The sequence below is a fragment of the Struthio camelus genome, chromosome 4, assembly GCF_040807025.1.
Source record: "Struthio camelus isolate bStrCam1 chromosome 4, bStrCam1.hap1, whole genome shotgun sequence".
Taxonomy (NCBI): Eukaryota; Metazoa; Chordata; class Aves; order Struthioniformes; family Struthionidae; genus Struthio; species Struthio camelus.
Window position 1 is genome coordinate 51527240 of NC_090945.1, and position 22499 is coordinate 51549738.

General features: G+C 38.3%; 2 protein-coding genes and 1 long non-coding RNA gene across 7 annotated transcripts in view; 2 read left to right on the top strand and 1 right to left on the bottom strand.

Moving 5' to 3' along the window:
• Positions 1-10086, top strand: part of CFAP96 (cilia and flagella associated protein 96) — a 13388-nt gene extending 3302 nt beyond the window's left edge. For 2 of the 5 annotated variants that reach the window (XM_009676667.2, XM_068942685.1), the window contains exons 3-8: positions 420-639; positions 3285-3422; positions 3517-3592; positions 4850-5029; positions 7096-7268; positions 9191-10075. In XM_009676667.2, coding sequence (XP_009674962.1) covers positions 420-639; positions 3285-3422; positions 3517-3592; positions 4850-5029; positions 7096-7268; positions 9191-9239 — 836 coding nt within the window. In that variant the 3' untranslated portion in view covers positions 9240-10075. Of the gene's footprint in view, positions 1-419; positions 640-3284; positions 3423-3516; positions 3593-4849; positions 5030-7095; positions 7269-8956 lie in introns of all 5 variants that reach the window. The other 3 variants (XR_011141039.1, XM_068942684.1, XM_068942686.1) reach the window with 3 other exon arrangements.
• On the bottom strand, positions 8272-17331 carry CCDC110 (coiled-coil domain containing 110). The gene is made up of 6 exons (XM_068941054.1): positions 17307-17331; positions 16726-16778; positions 15444-15509; positions 14674-14784; positions 11743-13801; positions 8272-11118 (listed from the first exon to the last, which is right to left on the bottom strand). The coding sequence occupies exons 1-6, from the start codon at positions 17329-17331 to the stop codon at positions 11048-11050; spliced, it is 2385 nt and encodes a 794-aa protein (XP_068797155.1). The 3' UTR covers positions 8272-11047.
• Positions 17332-17508: 177 nt separating this feature from the next.
• The window catches only part of LOC104145244 (uncharacterized), a 59065-nt gene continuing 54074 nt past the window's right edge, over positions 17509-22499 (top strand). Inside the window, exon 1 of the long non-coding RNA XR_011141040.1 lies at positions 17509-17598. This is a non-coding gene — a long non-coding RNA (uncharacterized lncRNA). The remainder of the gene's footprint in view (positions 17599-22499) is intronic.

Below are 22499 nucleotides of genomic sequence, written 5' to 3' on the forward strand. Positions count from 1 at the left end.
GCAGCCCATCACTTCTACTACACTCAGCTGCTGTGGATTCAGAACACCCAACTGAAGGCGCTTAACTAGGCTACTTGGTCTCCCTCTATAATTGATGGGCAAGAGATGCTTCTCTGAAGTATTACTGGTAGTGCATAAATGGGCTTCTGCTCCAGCTCTGAACCACCAGTGTAATGTAACCAAGCTCCATTGCTTATAAAGCAAGTGTAGGCATTAAAGCTAAAACTGGATACTGTGAATACCTTCCGGTAGTGTTCTCTTTCAAACACACCTAGTTGCAACATATGATTTACAAGTGAAACACTGTGTACTGCATTACAAGCGCTTTGAACCACCCAGATGCAGAACTTCATTTTTGAATGTAGGCTAAGAGAAACAATGGCATCAAATGATTGTTTACAGTGCTTACTTTTTTAAAGGCCCTTTTAATGAAGCTGCAAGCAAGAACAGACAGATGTTACCTGGGGGGACCAAAACATTGTCAGCTCTTCAGGCAGGTTATTTTGAGCCTCAGTTTGTGAGGATTTTCGATGGTGAAGCCTACTCAAATCCTGTTCAGCTAAGGAGGCGCTATAGATTGGCAGAATCAAAGAAAAATTTGGGCAGAGCTTTCCTTCCCAGTAATGGAGACAAATTGCCGTAAGTGTTGTGAAAATGTTTAAATATTTTTCTTTCCTGTACGTTAAAGATAACTTTTCACCAGTAAATAATAAAACCTGTAGTGGGAGTATGATATTATTCTTTTGGAAAGATATGTATGATACAGTGCTGATCACAGTACTGAGTGAATAACTATGAGTAGCAACACATAATTGGAGATAAGGGAAGGCTGGATGCTCATAGAAATCAGTTCCTGGTGCTTGGTTTGATCTATGGGTTTATGTATCTGTCTGCTGCTGTGAACAGCTTTCTCACCTTTTAGCTTTTTATTTTCAATGAAAATGAAGATGGATGTGGGAAAAGGGTGTAGATAATTAATAAATGAATATTTCGTTTTAGTTTAGGAGGGAGTCTGTTGGCCCTTGTCAGATACAGTATCTTCTCCCTTCCACTTCTGAGCCAAAATAGAGATAGTATATAATTGCAAAAGCATCAGGAAAATGGGCTATTAACTAGGTGTGGGTTTTTGCCTCTTACAGAATCCATATGTGTTATCTTTTTGCTAGAAAAAATACTGATAATCTTAGGATGATCAGAAGATGTTACAGAGCTAAGGCGTATATGAAGAATAATATTCAAGTAAATGTCTTTGCTATTTGCACATTAATTGCATGACAAAATGATGCCGATGCAATTTATTTCAAATATCTCATTCATACGCAAGAAACAGAGATGAGTTATTCATCTACAACTATACATTCTTGTTCTTGTAGCTACTGCAAGAGGATTAAGTATATGTACAGGGCCTGGTTTTTATAGTCTTATGGTTAAATTTAGTCACATCTTTCTACAGCTTTGCATTTGGAAAGTTTGGAGTGTACCTCTTGTGTATTTTGTGTAGTTATATTTCAGGGAGCAAGGATTAGCTATCTTCTGTCATACGTTACAGAAACATCTTAGTTATTAATATGAAAGTAAGAAAGCATGCGTGAGCTTGCTTGGATGTGTGCGCGCTATTTTCGATGGAAAAGAAAATGGATGAGCCCAATGTTCAAAAGTTTTTCAACTACAACTTATCTTCTATAGCAACCAAATGATGTAGTAGGAGTTAGCTGCCAGAAACACCTAGGCACTAATTTCAATTTCATGTCAGTTGATGTCAGTCCTGTTCACTTTCTGGGTTCTGAGTTGAACTGTGGGAGTCCTGCTCTCTTCACTGAGTTGCTTACAACAAAGACCTGCCAAGGCGCCCTCCTCCACAGATCGTCTCCACAATCACTCTTGTTGGCTCCGGGTACAGCAGCTCACGCTCTTTTGCTTGTTGTAAGGCTCCTGAGTTCTTCTAGATATGAACTTTAGGACAGGTTCTTTATCCTCTCCTAAATCTGTACTGGCAGAGTAGCACAAAGCAGAGGCTGGAAAGGTGGTTAGACTGTCTTATTAATGAAATCCTCAAGCAATTATGGAGAGTGATTATAGGTTTCCTATGTCCAAAACTGGCTCCCAGTGTAACTAAGGAATTAGAGTGGAGCCGTATCACCACTGTTATTCTTGGCTGCCTGAACGATAAGCAGCTCTTGGAAATCTTTTGCTTACATTGGAGCCAGATTTGTTATTGGCTGCAAATTCAGAGGTTGCAAAGATGCCATGTGCTGCAGATGTGACTGAAGTCTGGGCCTTTATTTTCTTCATTTGCCTGTACCCTGTCATTATGTTACTGGTATATAAAAAGCTACATGCAAAGGCGACATTTAAAGAATATCACGAAGTTTGCAAAGCACTTAAAAGCTAGGAAATGCCAAGATGAAGTTTGTCTGTGCATTGTCAGTTTACCCAAATTTTGTTATTTATGGGCTTTTTTGACCTCTGTAGCTGCAGCTTAGTGGACAAAATTGCCATTCCAGCTATTTCATCAGTTTATTTGTCTTGGTCCTTTTATCCTTTGGTGGCTATATGACTGTGTACTTTGAGAGAACATCGTACACTACCAACAGATGCTGATTTTCAGGTTGATCTTTAAAAAACAGTCTGTGAACTCCTGCAGCATTACAGGCTGAGGTGTTTCTCCGAAGTGAGTTGTGCCTCTCTCTACTCTCCTTCTGTGACAAGACAGAAAGATAGCCAGTCCTTAACATCACCAGCCATGTCCAGGAAAAAAAAAAAATCTCTCAGACAGGTAACCCATGTGGCCTGCCATTCCATTATCATAAGGACATTAAATTACTGTTCTCTGTAAACTTGTGGGCAAGACCACCCTCTTATCATCAAGCACCAACTCTGTTGAACCTATTGCTCTGGATGGCTGTCAATCCAGTATGTTTGCGGTGAACTGTGAGTATGTATTTGTATTGTTTGTGAATCAGTGTCTACCAATGTTCCTTTGTCTTTTTGGGGCAAAACTGAAACAAAAGCAAAAGTCAAATTTTGTTAGGCCTATCTGTGTTATTAAGGAAACTCAAAACTTCATCTTTGCTGCCATCTGTTTCTTCTGTGTCCATAATGCTGTACACAGAATTGCTGTAGTAATGGATCCATGCACAGTGGATATGAAGTGAAGTCTTATATTTATTTCTTGAGATGTTATTTGTTTGGGTTTTGTACTTAGCATCATTTTAGCACACTGGATCTGGAAAGCTCAAAATATTTGCAAAGCATTAATTAATGTGTTTATTTGCTATTTTTAGATGTGGACTGGGCAGCTATTATGGAACCATAGGAGGTCCGTATGCATACTTCAGTGCGCAACTGAAAGCCAAAGAAAAATATACAGCTCCTGGAAAGAATTTTTATACTAATCCAGGAAAGAAAGGAACTGGATATGGGTGACTTTTCAAGTATTTTATGATATGTTTCCTGATTTTGTTTTTTGTTTTTTTTTTTTTTTTAACTTCTTATTCATTCATTTTCTTTTTACAGATATGTAAATGTTACCATAGGTGAACAATATCCTCATGCACCTGAAGTGTATGAAGCAGGAAGAATAGATGCAAAGGTAAAAATATTTGTCTTTATTACATATTAGTGCAATGATTATTTATTACAATTTCCATGAACTTTTTCTTCCCTGTGGTGTTTTCTTTGCTTGGAGTGACCAGTGTTTATTTAGAAAGTAGGGGGAGGAAAACAAATTAATCGTCAACCTGTAAACAAAATTGGTTATCGTTAACTTACGATTTTTCCTCTTAGACAACAGGGAATATCCTGCCCAAGTCCCACCATTCAGGACTTGACCTTAATTTTTTATTTATTAGAGACCTTAAACAACAGTTGTAATAATGACCAAATAACTCCAATGGCAAGAACAACAATACTACTTCTACCTTGTTATAAGTAGAATAGGGCCTTATTATGCTAGATGCTGTATAAGAACAAAACTATTCCTTTTTACCACATAAGATGATAAATCTAAGAAAGCTACTAAACTTGCTTGCACTGATTTTAGTTAACCCATGTATCTTCATCATTTGTAGTGAGAAATGGCAGCAGATGGATATTTGTTGGTCTGCGATAAAAACAAGATCGGAAGAAGCAACTTGGTTACCTGCACCTGAGGCAAACTCAGAGTCAAAATTAAGCATCCAGTGCCGATAGTGAGAAGCACTGAGAAAAGAGGGATGCAGGATTGTTTCTTATGATCTGGGCAGAGAGAATGATAGGGAATTAGAGTGCTCTGAGACATTAGCATGAATCACCACAGTGATACTGTATTACTAATGATACATGTCATACACCTTCTAATTGTTTGTAATGTTAGTTTTAGCCTATTTCATTTAAAAATGGAATCTAGGAAGAATAGTCAACAACTCCCATGTTAAAATGAACCAATTCTTAGAGGAACTCAACTTGATGAGGTGCTCAGAGTGTGGGAGATGTTTTCAGATATCATTAAGCCCACATAAATGTAGTGGCAGTATGGCCAGGGTTGTATGCAGTTGGGATGTGTGGAAGCAGGATTTTCAAGCGTGTATGTACACGTGCATGCCCAAGATACAGGTACACAGTATGGTTAGATGCATCTTAAATGTACAGTGCTTTTCCAAGCATTTTCCTGCCATAATATCCTAGTGATTGTTGTGCTTCCTGGTCAATGTCTCTGTTCTGTTATACACGGTGGGTGTATAAAATAGCAAAGAAAGTTACAGTGAGCGTTCTCCAAGACTGAATTTAAATGCTTTTTATTTTTCTCCTATGTGAATAATAAGCAATAAAAATGCTCAAGATTATTTTTCTCAAAGTACTTCTTTTACAGAAAGCACGAGAGGAACATCGGCGTTTGGTTAAAGGAGGGCCTTTCAAGTTAAATCTCTATCCACGGGAGTATTTTGACATGAATCCCTATTTTAGTGACCAACCTTTGCCACCAGTGAAGAAACAACCTCCAGAGAAGAAAATTGCACCTCCTTTTAAACCAAGTTCTCCTGCTAAAAAGGTTAGTTTATTTTGTAGCTACCAGATACAAAAGGAAACTAACTATTCAGGCATTTCCTGCTAAAAGCTTTGCTTAGAGTACATAAAGACAGAACTCAATGTTTGGTTTTGCTATTACTTTCTTACCGGGGAAAATACAAGAGGTACTCTTTAGTTTACTTTGTTTTCAGTTTACATAGCAATGAAATGCTGTTTGACCTAACCTAATACCAAAGAGGACCGACAGCCAGTTTTAAGTAGCTTGAAAAGTGTTTCTCTTTAAAAATCTGCATAGTGTTGTTAACATACAGCAATTGACTGCATAATGGCAGGAAAAAAGATGCAAAGTGGAAGGTTATGCAATCAATGACAGTAAAGCCGGATTACTGTTGCAAAATGAAATGTGCTTCTATTTTGGACTCCCTCTATCAGTTGCTTCTGTATCATTTTTGAACCTGTTGATTACTCTCAGCCTATTTAGACAAAGATCCTAGAAGCGTCATAGGAATGCACGGCCAGAAGGAGCAGAAAGACTCAGCAGAAGGGAGTCTCAGGGAAAGGCTGCAAAATAAACTCGTATTTGTCTACCAGCAGATACAGATTTGGAATCAGCTTCAAATTTGCTACCTCTTGAGTAGTTAGGAGAAAAGGAGTGGAGGGATGGGAATAAATATAGGTGGGAGGGCTTGGGGAGACATAAGAAACGAAGCCTGGAATTACTGTGAGGGGATATGTAGGAACAGATGATGCAAAGGAAATCATCCTTCATTAGTCCAGTTACTTAGTATTGTTATTTCTTAAAATCTAAGTGGGGATTCTTGCATTATATAAAACAAGAAAAATACGTATTCTTCATGTCCTTTATGTTTCTTGATCTACTTTTTTTGAGATGAGATACTAAGACACCATACAGCTTAGGCTAAATCTTAATGTCATTTTGAAACGGGTTTAAGATACGTAGATATCTCTCTTAAATGACTCTAAATACCTAATAGAGTAACACCTCTTCAGTCTGTCACTTTTCTGCTCTTCATTTTGGAGTTCCATTTGCAATTGTTTAGTACTGTGCTCTGCCAGCCACCATTTTCCGATTATTCTGTCCTTCATCCGTGACTGATTTGATTGACCTTGATTCATCTTAGGAAGATGATGCCAGTGATGAAAATATAAGTATTCAGAAAGAGGCAGCAAGAGTGCTTATGCATACATTGTGCAGTGTTCAGCCTCATCTACAGATGAGGCAGCTGAGATCTTTAGGAATGCTGATCTATTCCAAACAGTCAGCTGCTGAAAACTCAGCCTGTCCTCTGGCTAACAATGCTGCTGGTCCTACTCCTGGCTCTTCATCCTTCACGCTGTATATACTGTCCCTGACTATTTAAATTGTATGTGCTTCTGAGGCTACTGCACATTCCCTCTTTGCTATATAAATTCTTATGGGAAAATGTCTTCACTTGTTTCAACTGATTTATTGCATCACTTATGTTGCACTTTTCAGGAGTGCAGACTCTGAACAGACTCTGGCATTTAGCCCTACTAGGGGATTGCAGCACAGAATTAAGACGGTCTCTACAGACCTTTCAACTAAAATTTTCCACTGTTGTAGTACTACTGGGCATGATGTTACAGGAAAAGCCAATGCTCTGTTCAATCCTATAGGTCAGAAAATACATTGATAATAATGCCCAAGCCTTTCCTTTTGTAACACTCTGTAAACTTGTTCTGGACATGGGGTTGTTATAGTGAACTAATAGACTTAACAATTCCATTTTTAACCCACTAAAATGAACTATTATGCTGTGGCTATGTTTTTACTTTTTCCATCACACTTCAGCGACCTTTTCTTCATAAATCAGGAGACTTATAAAAGAATGTTTTAAATCAAGCAGTCATCAATATAATTACTAAATTTTTCCTAAGAGTTTCTGATGCAAGTTTAAGCAGTATGTGGTTTCTGTTTTTTATATGTTAGGTGATGCAGTCTGCTATGCAGTAGTCGTGCTTATTTTTGCATGAAAAATATTTTAATTAACTCAATTATGTTATAGATTGACACTTTGAAAAGTTTCTTTTTTTTTTTTTTTTCAGCCAGGGGGCATGAAGGGAGGCACATTTGATCCTTATCCAAGCCATTCTGCTGACCCCTATGTAATTAAAAAATCTAAAGCAGTCACAACTAATAAAGGCGGACAGATTTTTCATCCTCCTCCTGGACCAAAAAGCAGACCTATTACAAGCATAATGACTTTAAATGTCACAAGGTAAGCCACTTTAAGTTCATGTTTCGTGTATGCTGTCAGCCAAAAGTCCTTAGCACAGCTGTTTATTACTGTCCAAAGTAATTGAATCTTTTAAAACTAATTCATTAAATTTATATTACAGTAATTAGGTTTTCTTTCCCTTATGAGAAACTAATTATTATTGAAAGGATAAGATATGAATGGGGAAGTTGGCTTTCAAGATGTAATCCTGCTCTCTTTTGTAAATTCAGATTTCAAATTTGTACAGCCTTACTTTAAAAGGCTGTATGTATCCTAGTGACCTTCAAAAGTGTTAAAATAAGTTTTGAAATATTTTCTGACTCGCTAAACGAAAAAGGAACTAGAATGTTCTGTGTTAAAAACAAAATTTGTTTTTGTTTTCCTCCATGTTTATAGAATATAATTGGCTCCCTCTGCTGGCAAATAGAATACTAGGTAACCTAAGCCTGAGAAGCTTTTGAAACCATGATATTCAAAGAAGTAATGCTAACTATAAACATATCACTGTGTAATGTTAAAATTCCTTTAGCAAGGAATAGTATAGTTATAGTACAGAATGTATGTGTATATAGGTGTATGTAAGCGCATAGTTCATTACTTTTTAATCTTAGTGAGATATAACTTACATTTAGAATAAACTTATTTTCTCTGTTTACTTCTATTATAATTCAAGCAAATAATCAAGACTACTCTTTAGAGTTATTTAGAGAAAGCACTTTCAAATACAGACTTCTAAGACTTGCATGTAGAAGAGCTAACTATAGATGTATGTGTGTGGGTTCTGTTTTTTTGTTTGCATTCTTTTGCATACGCAGCAGTAACATGAAATATTTTAGGAGTATTTGATTAGTATTTGAAAAAAAACTGTTTTAGCGGAATCTGTTTCACATCTGTGATTTGGCTTTTACATTATGATATATGAAGGCTAAAAAATACATGGTCTGTTTAATTTCATTATTTCACCGTGTATCTGAATTTGCATAATCACCTTTTAAGTTGCAGAGACAGTTTGAAGTTTTTATTTACACCGAAAAGGCCAAAACAGAAGCTACATATCACTCCACATTGCCTTTTATTACTAACTGAAAATAAGAAGATAGGTACAGCAAAACCATTGGTAACTAGCATCACTGATGCAAGACGGTAAAACCTTCCATGCACACACTAGTCCTTTTAAGCTATTAAAAGGAAAAAATAATGGTATACTGATTGAGTAGCCTTTATCAGTGTAATTGTTCAAATTATTATTTTACCAACTGATTAAATGATCATGTTTCCAAATTAAATACTTTTTTTGGAGGGGGAAAAAAAAAAAAGCTTGTATGTGAAGTAGGTCTTAAAATTGAAAGGCAGGTGACTGAAGAATCACTATGTGCTTGCAGATACAATACTTACGGGCTCATTTAAAATATTTGTAAAGGCAGAACAAATTCACAAATCCAACTGAATTTCCACAGAGAGAAATTAAAACTAGTATTTAAAATTCTCCACTACTATTTTCCTCCTCACAGTTTCCAAGAATGTATTTTTTTGCTTTATTTTCTTAAATTTAATGGAATGAGAATTGTGAACTGCATTTATTATGGGTGTGAAACTCAGCTCCTAGAGTTTAAGAAATGTGGTGGGAAATACTTTTTCAAAACATCTGCTTCCTCCTGAATTACAATTCTATATGTTCTTTCCAATAGAAAGTTGAATATCTTCTGATATTCAGACCTTAATGCTACAATTAGGTTTGCCAGTGTGGATTCTTGCTCTCATGCAGAGCTCTATTGAAATCAATGGGCCTTCTCAAGGATTCAAGCCATTAAATCTAATTATAGGACTAGGGGTAGGCTTGTTTTTCATTTTTTACAAACAGTTTTTTGTACAAGGATATTCTACACAAATCTAACAAAAGTTTCTCTTCGTTTATTTTTCAGATCATTAAATGTAATGAATTACAAGACTGTACGCCTGACATCAAACTAGGTACAAACAGTGAAATAAAGGCTACACTTTTTAGACTCTGTAAACTCTTAATATGATTGCTAGTCAGCATTTGAAACAAATAAAAAAAAAAATTGGAAAAGTGAAATTCAGGCATCTAGGGCAATTCAGTCTGTTTAATTTTTGAGAATAGTCTTTTGTTTGTAGATCTAAATCTAAAATAAATAATTTAAAATTATGTATTAAGTCCAAGGTTATATTTTTATATAAGTTAAGCTATTTTTGCATCTTATAGCTTAACAGGGTTTCTGAAATATATTTTTACAAAACCTTATAATGTGTAATTTAGTTTTTAAAGTTACTACATATTTCAGTGGAGGAAAGAGCACATCTATTAAAGTGAGCATCAATATATATATTAACCAAATAAGTTACATGTTGCCCATAGTGAAACTAAAGTCACTCCTTCCCTTTGGAAGAAATAAAACTTGATGTTTGTCTCAACCCTATTGCATCTATGTTTGTGTAATAACTGTCTTAAGAAATATCTTTTAGTTATGATGAGCTTTTCAAAATGACCACTACCAAGCACTGTTCAAAATCTGACCACAAGCAGTCCTTTATGATGGGAGTAATCTCTATTTACCAGCATCTATTTAGCAGTCCTCCTGACAACTGTAAGTGCTGCCATATTCCCCAACAGCAGCTAAACTTCACTTTGTGTACATGGAAGGAGCCTAACAATCTCAACTCTCTTTCAAAATAGCTTCTTTCTAGATGGAACTGCAACCCCAAACATACACCTTACCTACATCGTAGTTATTTTTGTCAGGCTTTGTATGAGGTCCAAGAAATTTCTTCTTATGAATCAGAGCTAATTTATTAAAAACATTCAAAAATACTCAGCATCTACGTGTCCAAGTTATTACAGGAAGGCAACATTTCTGTATTCACTTTTATTAAGGATTTATCTCACCACTGTAGAGTATTCTTGGAGTAATAGTTGTTAAAGAAACCCCATACTGGATTTCACAATCCCTGGAATCAGTGAAAATCCTTTTTTTGTTTGTTTGTGTGCTTAATAAAAGGCCAGGTCTTCCAGTACTTATTCAGGCATAAATCCCCTTACTCTGAGATAATGGGACCCAGCAATATTTTAAATATTAATTTATATAATATTTGTGATGTTTTCTCTATCCAAAACCTAAGATAGAGTTCCTTCCTTCCTTGTTTACACCATGTACTAGATAATGATGCTTGTGGTGACCCCAGGTACTTTAGTGTTACCTTTATGTAGCGTATCAGGAAAACATGCCAGCGTTGTTCCCTGGTGAACTTTCTAGAGTCGGCATTCCTACGCAGATTGAAATGTGCTGTACTTCCTCCTGACTGCTATTCTGAGCTCTGCCTTTCTGATCGCAGATGTAGTACAGCTGATGAAGTCTGCACTGTAGTTTTTCTTTACATCCCTCTGCCTCTTCTCTTCTCGTAACTCTTCCTCTTCTAGTTTCTTTTGTATTTCAGTAATCTTTTCACTCCCTAACAAAATTGGAATACTGGAAATTGATTAAAATGTATGGAGCTTAATTTGGGGAAAACAAAACAAAACAAAAAAACCTGTCCAGCCTGTTAGAGAAGAAATATACCTTGTGTTGATTAAACATAGGCCAGTGTTATGTGTCATCTAAAACAAAGGTAAACAGAAGCTGAATTCAAGTTAGGACTTCTTGCAGAAGTTACTAGTGAAATGTTTGTGGGGTGTATTAAAATGTTCAGCTAGAGGGTTATAAGGCTCTTTTCTGAGTCTGAAACCTTAGGGACACAATTCCATCTGCTGTAAACTGTCACAGTTAAATTTCTGTAGCCCACTTCTGTTGTGTAAGGATCTCCTCTTGTGAATCTGTGGAATTCAGCCACGTATCTAAAAAAGTAGACAAGAAATTCCCTGTTGTGAAGCTTCACAAGAATTGATAACTTCTTTTTAGGACATCACAAAACACATGGAAGTGACTGGACATCAGTATTATAACATTTAAAAGAAAAATGTTTATTACAATTTCTTTGAAGCAAGAGCCTGTTGTAGATTAACAGGAAATACCTGGAAAAGAAAAGCAGTTTCTTTCTTTAAAAGGTGGGAGAAACTGTTTTCTGGAGACACTTCAGGATACTAACAGAAAAAACCCATACCCAAGAATTATTGCATTTAGAGATCAACCTAGAGCTCACTGCATTCAAATGGAAAACTTCCCAAACTTTTTGTATGCACTGGAGCAAACCCTCGTGGTAGTTTTGTTTTACAAGAATACAGACGTTCTGTAGAATCTCTTTCAGAAATCTCTTTTTCCTTAATAAGGTATTCTTAAGCTGGCATCAGACTTAACAATAACAATAACCAAATCTATAATTTTCCTAGTTAAAACCTGAAGTAATATACAGTGCTGGTAATAGTCTTACCAGAAAAACCAGATGAGGATGACAAATGATGTTCAGTGAAGTTAGAGAACAAAAAGATTGCTAATGAGATACTGCAAAATAAAGCTCATACCTTGTGAATGGCATTCCAAAGCTGTATATTTTGGATCAGAAGTTTCTTTGCAAATTTCAGTGGAATATTCCGAGCAACAGTAATCTTGCTTGATGCCAGAACTGTAACCAGGCTTCCTCTGCCCACGGACTAGAGCCGTAGCTCGGCCCCGGAGATAAGCATAATCCTTATGCAGATGGCGGAATTCAAACTGTAATACATCTCTCTCATTTTCAACAGTCCGCAGATGATTTTCTAATAGCAGGCGTTCCTCAGTCAGTTTCCTAATGTCACTTTCGTATTTGGAAGCTCCTTGTCTGTATTCCTGAAGCTCTTTCTTAAGTAACTGATTTTCCTCCGTGACATTAGTTATTGCCGTTGATAACCTCTCACATTCTCTGTCCGCATTGGTCAAATTAGATTTTAAAAGATCAATATCTGCTTTTGCATTTCTGAGTTGAGTCATCAGTTTCTTTTCTGTACAAGCTTTATCTGACTGGACTTTCTCAAAGTCCTTCTGCAGCATCTGTTTAGTATTAGAACATTCCTGCAGGGTCATTTCAAGGTTAAGTTTTTTGTCTTCCAGTGTCTGCATTAACTGAAGAAGGGTCTCCAGTTCAGATTTTGTTGCAGTTTCTTTTTCTTTCATTTGCTGTATTTCGCTCTGATTTCTTTCAAGCTCTCCCTCTAGGGAATTCTTTTCTTTCATAAGATGGGAGGTGTCCACTTCAAGTTTTTTGTTTGCTTCCTGTAACATGGAACATTTCTCTTGCAAGGACTCTAGCATTGCCTTGAGCCTTTCTTTTTCACAGGTAACAACAGTCATCTCTTCCTCTACTTTCTGGTTCTTAATTGGAAAATCATGCAGTGCCTGCATTGTATGTTGGCTTCCATTGTAGAGTTGATTCCTCTCTTCCTCAAGGATTTTTTTCTGATTCTGGAGTTCTTTACATTTTCTTAACAACTTCTTTACTTCCTTAATACGTTCCTTGCTGTCGTCTTCTGATTTAGCTAACTGGCTTTGCATCCTTTTCTTTTCTTCAGCTAAATCCTGAATTTGCTTATCATATTTTGATATTTTTCCTTTCAAAGACTGTATGGTAACATTAAGAGGTTTCACTTTGTTCTTGAGAATTAAATTTTCATTCTCAAGATCATGTACTCTGTTTTGCAAATGTTCCGAATTTTTCAGGGACTTCTGCAACGCTTCAGTTTTCCCTTCATATTCACAGGCTACTTTGCTTTCACTGAATTTCTGACTTCCAAGCCTCATTAGTTTTTGATTTAAAATATTCAGTTGTTCTTCTTTTTCTACATGCTCTTTATGATCAAGCATTATTAAGTCATCTTTCACCATTTTGGAAAGAAAATTAACCTGGAATCTGTCACCTTCACTGTAATTGCTTCTAATCTCTTTATGTCCATTTTTGCTTTCAGATTCTGCTTGTTCATTGCATACTGTTATAGAAGAACCCCATGTGTTGACACATTTAGGGTCTTCATAAAATTCTGGATCAAAATGTAGGCCACTTTCTTTAAGTGACACCGGAACAATATGTGATCCATCTAAAGAGCCTGCAGTTTCTGCATTTTCTTTTGATTTTATGTCTAATTTTTCTCTGCATAAAAAGCCAGATTTTTCTGTATTATGTTCTAACAAATCGGAATCATTACTGACTGACTTGTGAAATTCTTGTTTCAATGACTTGTTAAGATAGTTAATGTTGTCTGCTACATAAGATTCTTTGCCGTATTTGGGAGAAAGTATGGAAAGTTTAGATTCATTCAAGATTACCTTTCCATGGGCAGCATTCAAATGTTCTGTCTCCAGTTCAGCACCAGGGAGCAAATGGCATTTATATTCATTTTTTAGTGCAAGTATTGTTGTGTTTCCGATTAGATCTTCAGAATTTTCTACCTTTCCAGTTGCTATGGTTTTCAGTGAAATACTATGTGAAAATTTTATATCACTGACTGTATTTCCAGTATTGGAATTTGCTTCCACACGCTCATCAGTACAGGGTCGTTGATCATGATGAACGTTTTTCATAGAAAATGGTGATTCAGGATTTTCTGCAGGCTACCCCACAAAATAAAAAACAAAAGTACAAAATCTCTTATGCTGTAAGAATGGTTAAACAAAAAATTAATAAATTGCAGTACTGAAAGCATAAGACAACTAAATTGTTATTAAGGCCACATCAATCAAGACTCGTACAGTTTATCTGCCAATGTCACGTACCTATTTGTCATTAAAAAAAGAGAAGCAGAGGTGAGCAACAAAAATAAGAAGTTATCATATGCCCCACTTCATTTAATATTGGGCTTTGAAGTAGGCCCAAAACACTGAATAAGCATCTTAAGTTTTTTAGGTGTATTTCAAACAGAGGAGAGATGACCTACGAGAGCTAACAGACTGTAGTTCCAAATAATTGTTTTATCATCCCTGTCCCTGTGAAATAAGGGATAACTGGAGTTCACACTAAATATGCAGAAAAAGTAGGGTTTATGCTGAATTTCATAGGAGGAGGATAAAATTTATTCCATCTCCTCCTTTCTCTTCCTTGACTCCCTAATCTGTCTCCCTATACTCTTTGTATTGCGTTCCATGTCTATTGAATATAATCCAAGTGAATTTTTGGAAGATTAGGTGAAGTCTTGTCTGTGCAGAAAAGAAACTGAGCTTTAATCATAGTGGGGGAAGGGGAAGAACAGTATACGTAGGTCTTCCCATGGCTGTATTTGTAGTGAAGACTTTGAGAACTATTTTGTTGCAGAATTATGGCAAAGTTGTACTAGAGAAAAGCTTCAGGGAGAAGATACTATTTTTTTTTTCTCTCCATGATATCCCTTGGGTTATGTTTTTACAGAAAACATGCAACTCTCAAAGCCCACAGCCCAGCAACGTCTTTAAAGAGTAATTTGTTTGTAGGTAAAAACCGGTAAACGTACCAGATACACATCATTTGGTGTGCTAATCATCAGTGTCTCGTCTGAGCTACACAGTGGAGTTTTCATTTCAATTATATTTTTATTTAGTATCTCACTGATTTCAGACTGTACCTGGAAAAGATTGAGATTGGAAAAAAAAATTTTAAATGTAAAATATTTAATTTTTGGAAAATGTCCTATTAATCAATAAGTTCTTTCTTAGGAGAGAGAGACTAAACGGAGGTGTTGCAGGAATATGGAATTGTGTATAACCAAGAATATGTAAAGTTAAATGTCCTTCCAGCATCAGACCTTTCATTTCTATATAAAGAAAGAGATACGATGATGGCAGAAAAATGCTCCTGAAAGGCTGGCCTAGCGTTTTGTGAAACATGGCAGTTTGGAACAGTGGAGCAGGTTCTGCTGTCTACTGACAGTGACATAAAGTGGAATTAAGTTCTTTGAAAACAACAGAGCTTTCTTGAGTTTATAGTGATATAAAGGCTATCTAATCCTTTTCTGTTTTTCCCCACTCAGTTTCTTTCTCCTAGGTTTTTCTTATTTTTCGATAGTCTTTGTAAGCCCCCAAATAATATTATGATTAGGAAACTACAAGAACCTACAAGTGGATTATTTTATCAGCTATTTTAGGATTAACAGATGATTAAACACATAGTTAATGTACCTAATTAAAAATAACTTTAGATCTTGGTTAAAATACCTATGGCAGTATCTAAAATCTCAGGAGGAGGCTTTATCTTTATTTTAAGAGTATTGGAGTCCACTTTTACCATGTTAACATTCTCCAGAATCTGTTGCCGAAGAGTCTTAAAGGATTCCAGCTGTTGCTGAAGAATCTGCAATATATAAAATAAATGTCAGAGAATTGGTAGGTGGTTTTGAGTTTTTTAAAATATTGAGATGAGTTAGGATATTTTCTTGGTTACACTTGTGTTTCTTTTCCAGTTTAAAAATTGTTTTCATCCAGGCTGAGTTGGTGGGAGTTCATCGAATGGTTTTTCAGTAGACATTTAGTAACCGACTTGCAGTACCAGAGAATTTCAGCATAGTTCTTCATGGCCTGTTATTTACATCACAAAGAATGCTGTTACAGCAGAAATCATCTTTCAAGGATAGACTGAGGTGTACTGGTTTGGATAACATAAGAAAGTTGGGCTGACTATAGGATTAGAAATTGGGAATCCTGTTACTCTCTGTTATCAACAACTTAGCAAAGATAAGCTCTAATGACTTACGTGTTTAAAGCAAATCTTGCAAATTCCTTACAAAGATCCAAGAACTTTTGTGTTTGTGTGTGTGCGTGTAGGAATCATTATGAGGTGATAGGAATTCACAAACTCGGTGAAAATCTCCGCTAATGGAATAAGCATGTGCATATGGCCAACTATGTCTAGCTTTCCACGTGTTCTGCTTTGGAAGAGAACTCCCAACAAGCACATGAGAAAAAGGGCAGGTAAAGAAACACTGTACATCACATACATACCTCATTTATACAACCATGCTGGCATTAAAAAAACCAAACTTTGCTCATCATTATTTAAAGGGAAACTGTTGTTTGTCAGTATGTTATCAATTTCAACATTCTTCAGCAAATTAGATTTCTTACTGGAAAATACCAATAAAGAATGACAGCTCCTAGTGTATGGTATTAGAAGTCTATTGAAACAAACAGTCACTGTATTTATATTCATATCAACCAACTCATATTCACTGAACAATGAAAAAGAGACTAGTTTTAAACTGGAGAAGTCTGTGAATACTGGGAATTAACACTTTGCTGTAGCTGGTGTTGAGAACATGAGATAAGGCACCTTTAACTGGTAGCCTGAGCTGCTCTTGCTGCTCTGGTAAAGTTTGGTACAGGCCAGACTGTCAGCAGTGTTTCAGCCATTGCAATAGGCACATCCATCAGCACACTAAATACCCCAGGTGGAAACGCTGCTGGCTAAGACTCCCCTTGTATCCAGTCACGCTGCCCCAGTCTGAATCAGCCACAGAAAGAGGGAACTTCAACCGCCGATGTTTTGGGTAGCTGGACTCAAATCAGCTTACTTTCAGCGCTGTTTGCGGGTGAATTTGATCTTCTGCTTCTATTGTACGCCTGCCTGAAAATAAAAAGCGGCACTTCTACAGTTAACAGAGCCTGGGGCTGGCAGGAACAGCTCGTGCAAATCTGGCTCGGCCCCAACAAGGGAAGGCGGCGGCAGTTCATCCTCCCCAGTGGGCGCCGAGGACGGGCGTTGGAGCTCGTTGCTCTCCTGTTCCTGATGTTTTGAGCCCTAGTGTCCTTCCTGGCTCGGGGCAGGATTATAGGCAGGTGCATTAGGGGCTGGAAAGTCTGCGGGGACGGCGCCCAGGCTGCGGCTAGGAGCAGGTGGATGGATGCTGCTTTGAACGAGGCAAAGCAACAGGCACGAAACAGGGACCGGTGGGGGACTTTTGTCGCCACCGCTCCTGTCGAGGCGCGACGGCTGACCCTGGGTCGCCGTAGGGATATCCTTTAATTCCAGTACAGCTTATCTTCCTGACTTTTTTCACTCCTACCACAGCTGTGCCCTCCACAGGAGGCTGCTTTGGCCCATACCCGTCCCACGCCACCCGGGGTAACTAGGATGAGGGCCACGGCAGTGTACTGGCGACCTCACGGCTGTGATGCATGCTTGTGCCCTTTTGTGATAGTGACATCATAGTTTGTGGTGACGCCACTGTGCGAGGGCGTGATGACGCTGCAATGCCTTCAGGCTGCAAAACGCCCCGGGCGCGGCCAGGGGCGGCAGCGCCCGCCCGAGCCGCCTCTCGCCCGGCCCGCGCGGACGAGACTCACTAGATCCGGCCCCTCGCGGCATCTCGCCCGGCGCGCGCGCGCGCCCGCCCGCACCGCCTCTCCCGCGCCAACGGTCTCCGCCGGCTCGTTGGCGTTGCCAGGTAACCGTTCTCCCCGGCGAGCAAGCGGGAGGGGCCAGGCGCCGCTCGCTCCTTCTCTCGCAGCCAGGCGTGAGCGCCCCCTGGAGGTCAGGAGCGCCGCGCGCCGCCCGCGCCCTGCGAGCGGCCGGTGGCGGCGGTTAGAGGCGGTTGGAGGCGGGGCCCGGGGAAGGTGCGCCGCTGGCCGCGGCGCGGCGCGGCGGCAGCACGGCCTCACTGGCCCCTGAAGGCCCTCCGCGTCGCGGAGGAAGGCTCGAGAAGTGAGTGCTCGAGGCAAGGCGGCAAACGAGGGCACAGGCACCGCTGGCTGCCGCTTTTGACAGCGCCTGACCGTTAAGCCCCTCTCCTGCCTTCTTGGGAGTTACTCCCTTTTTCACGTGCGTGGCCTGGCCGCGCAGGCTGCGTCGGGCAAGGCCTGTGCCTGACCCGGGGCTATTTTCTTGCCCTGGTAGCGTGGCAAGGCCTGTGCCTGCCCCGGGGCTATTTTCTTGCCCTAGTAGCGTGGTGTTGGTAGGTGGCCAGTTTGGCATCCTGTCTGTGTTTGGAGAGCTGCAGGGTTCCCAGAGTGGGCTGGGGGGGGGGGGGGGGCTCAGCCTTTGCCACAGCTTTGTGTTCAAAAGCAGCTCTCAGAAATCTGAAGGAAATGTCGCTGTGCACCATGTATTTCCTCTCTCTCCCCCTCTTTTTTTTTTTTTTTTTTAATTTTCATTGCACAGATGTCCCTGGGTTGTCACTCTGGGTGGGCTTGCCACATCTGAGGTTGATTGTCATTTACATTTTTATAAGTAATATTTTGCCAGATAGTGTTTTAATTTAGATTAAAAAATTGTGTGAATAAAGTTACATCCTTTCATGAATAAAGATTCACTCCCAAAATAGCTAGAGCTCCTAACACATATATGAACAGTATTCGCTGTTAGTGTTTCCTGTTTTCTGTGCTATCTGGTTGAAGTAATAAAGCAGACATTCATTATGAGTAACCTTTATTCACGTGAGTAGACCCACTAAAAGACTACGCATGTAATTAAATGGCTTACGTGAATACAGCCTATAGTTTTAGGTGCAGAGTGTTAAACCTGGTTAGTCCTCTTAAAGCATCTGTAACACTTCTAGCTTTATATGTATGGGAAATGTTTGGTGACAAAAGTAGCAAAGATAGATCTTCAGCAAGCTTTTGGGAAGCAGTACTGCTAGACCTAAAGTTAATTACATTTTAAGCTTTATCTGCATCAGGGTGTTAGGTTAATGTTGTATAACAAAACTAATTAGAGAAAGTTATGTATTTTTAAACCTAATATTACGTAAAAGCTAGACATCTGATTGGTGGAATTTATTGATGAAAGATCAAATTCAACCTGAAAATTTTTATTATGTGTTCAAATTGTGTGTAGCTATTTCATTTTTGTTTAAATAGGGATAAAAAAGTGGATAAATACATAGTGTACTTTGCTAACTAGCCTTAGTGGTGGGAGATATTGAAGAAATTTCTGAGTTTTTTTATATTCTGTCATGGGACTTCTCATCAGTTTTTATACTAGAAGATTGCACATGTACTTATAGCATCAGAAGATTATAATTCAGCAGACTGATGTAAACATGTTGGTAATCGTAAATGTCAACATAATTATGGAAGGATAGTTTGCAGTTGTGTAGATAAAGAGTCAAGTTGGGACCATGACTCTCAGTCTTTAAGAATGGCACAGCTGTAATAGTCAAGGATTTCAGGCTCTCCAAATAGTTCTAATGTGTTTTTAGGGTTAGTGAACTCGTCTTACACCTGTCAATGGACAGCTGAAGAGTTCAGTGGCTGGAATTAGTCCAGGAATGTTACACAACAACAGCAACAAACATGTAAATATTATATTTAGCTACTTATTCTCCAGCCCAGAACTTTTTTTTCTTTATTTTTGTGGCACCCTTAGGGAAAAAATAAAGTCTTAGCCTATGGTTATGGTACACAATTAATAGAATATAAAATCTGCCGCAGTGTTTTTTCCTTTACTTACAGTTTTTGTTTATTTTTGGATCCTACTCTGGCATTAGTGAAGCTGTGGTCTTCAAAGGTGTTCCTTCAGTACTTCTCTGTAAACAAGACTAGAGTCAGAATTCTACTGGGAGTAACTGGTGGAGAAATTAGTCCCTAAAGTTTCGAGTTTTTTGACTTTTGAGTTCGGGATTTCAGTTTGTCCTTGAGATGTGCTAGCAAATCCAGTATGACTTTTTTGCATTGGGCTTTTTAATTAAAGATCATTTAGAACTGTTTATAAGTTGTAAAAGAGCATATTATACCATGGAAAATCTGGAAGAAATTGGGAGGCTTTGCTGCCAATAAGAAGAGCGAAAATGAAATGGTGATGCAAGAATAATTCACTGTTTAAAGGAACGTAAAAATAATTTTCAGGCTCAGCTCTTTCCTTATTCTAGTGGAAGCTATCCAAACTGTGGCAATTTCTCAAAATATTGAATCTTCATTGTCAAAGACGATAGAAACATTAAGATCAGTGAGTTCTTGCACTGATGTGTGTGGGGATTTACATATACAACAAGTCAAGTTAGTATTACCAGGAGTCTGTGAATCCTAGAGAGTGGGAGAATACATCCTGTAGTATGCTGCCAGTTTAAAGAACGCAGGAAAGATTCTAAGTAATGAAACTATAAATCCACTCTGAAAAAGACTGGAACTCTTGGAAAAAGAACTTGGAAGAGTTTCCTCGTGCCATTCTGTTGCCTGTTTGCACCATGAGAGGATGTGCCCTGGAGTCTCTTCCTAGAATTTCTGCACTGTGATTTTCCTGGATTCCTAAAAAGCCAGCAAGAACAGCAGCAGCAACAACACAACAACAGCAAAAGCCTGCTGGAGTTATCAGTTCCTATTTGTGGTTGAATAAACAAAGTCGGCTGTTTGAAAACGGAAAGTAAAACAGTTTTCTAATAGAACAGGTTAATCCCAAATTTGACACAAGAGGAGAAGATAGGGAAATCTTCACCTGGAAACAATATGATCATTGTAAAATTCTGATTTATATATTTATCTGAAACAAGACCAGTACCTCATGTGGTTTTGAATTAATCCTATTGAGCACTTTGTTTTATTAGCAAATGTTCAGAAATCGACCCAGGAGATTCTCTGGCAAGAAAAACAATAATAAATAATAGAAAATAAACACATTGTTCTTTGTGGACTTCTTATGCAATGCACAAGAAAAATCTTCCAGTGCAAAAAGACGTGCTAGGCAGTTAAGCACTGCATGACATAGAAAACAGTAGTGCGCCATTAGGCATATGGCTGCCAATGAAGAATTCTGGTTTAGCCAGTTGGATTGGTCAGGGTTGTGTTAGCAGTCAACGAAGATAGATGTTTCTGTCTTTTCTTCCCTCATGAGCTTTTTTCTATATTTTTAGTTACCTGTTTTTATGATGAAGACTTACCTTAATTGCAAGTTCCAGCACAACAGATTTCTCACTAAAAACCACCCAAAATCTACATAAGAGACATGGTAGCAAAAGCAGACAAAAATTTTGAGAGACAGAGAAACAGATAGGAGCTGATAAAATAGAGCAGTTGCAGCTAAAAAATTAGTGCATCTGAAGCTTTCCAGAATTGTAGCAATGATTGGACAAAAATTAAGAATTGAATTAGCAAGCACTGAAAAGTAAAATGAGGAAAGGAGTAGTCAGGATTCTGAAAGATGTGAGATTTGTTTAGCAGCATGCAATTATATGCATAAGGACAAGCCAGTCAGTTATGAAACTGTACTACTGAGTCTGAGGAATAGTGTAGTCCAAGAAAGCACAAAACTTTCAGAAGTTAACAACTTTATGTGACAAAGGTGGAGAAATTTATGAGGCATTCTTAACATTTTTTATGCTGTTGAGCTAACTTGGAAGAGCTTATAGAATGCATAATTCAATATCAAATTTTAATGGTGATCAAATATGAGAAGAAGTCTGGTAGAAGAAGACTCAATGTAACTTTAAAAATGAGGGTTGGAGTTTGCCAAGCTTCATAAATTAAACTTAACAGATTATAAATTTTGGCAAGAAAGCAAAATCTCCTGAAATATACAGAGGTAAAGCAAAAGTAAAAATTACAAGGAGAAAATGATGGGATGCAAACAGAATTGCATCGTGCAGGGAAGAGCGAGGAATGCACTTAATGAAAGTAAATGAACAAAAGCAGTCCAGCCTGTATGCGCAAGAGCAAAACTATTTCAACCAGCAAACAGGGACAATATAAACCTATAAAGAAACAAATTGCAGTATTGTGTGCAATGAAGAGTTTTTCAACTGTAACTTTCAAGACCTCCAGGCTGCCACTGTTCTCCTGTGACTTGGGACATGGAGGCTCTTCAGAGAGCTCATCAGACCAGGACCCCTGTGGCCACCAAAGCTGGCACAGGGGAGAAATCTCTCAGCTGAGCCAACGTTGCACAGTCCCAACCTGTCTGTGTAGGTCGTGGAGATTAGTGTGTGCCAGTGTCCTGGCATTCATTTCAAAATGGGACTGGGTGGACTGCATTATGCGTGCATGGTACCTGTGGTGGCCTGCTCATCTTGTCCCCCACTGTTTATTTCAGGAGCTGAGGGCCAGTGACTGGAACCCTTTTAAACTAGGACATGCTATCACAGGTGAATGTGATATCTAATGTCACATTTAAAGGTTTTGGTGAGAAAAATTGAGTCATATGACACAAGTATGCAATTGCCTGGTCAGATTACAGGGAAATAATTTCTGCTCTGGGGGTAGGTGAACTAGCTGTGGAGGTAAAGCCTAATCTTGAAAAGAGAAAGTCCCTAAAAGAGTACCTCAGGAAAAGAATATAAACTGTAGAAGGACAAGTTCCAATGAAAGAGGAAGATCCATTTCCAGGTGTCTTTACTGGATAAATGTATGTACAAAGGCA

Excerpts from the sequence above, each read along its gene's own strand:
- CCDC110 (XM_068941054.1), bottom strand. The coding sequence starts at position 17,331 with ATGCATCACAGCCGTGAGGTCGCCA. Across the intron at positions 16,779-17,306 it reads TCACAGCCGTGAGGTCGCCA|GCAGGCGTACAATAGAAGCA; the intron begins GTACACTGCCGT and ends TTTTATTTTCAG. Across the intron at positions 13,802-14,673 it reads CACCAAATGATGTGTATCTG|CCTGCAGAAAATCCTGAATC; the intron begins GTACGTTTACCG and ends TTTGTGGGGTAG.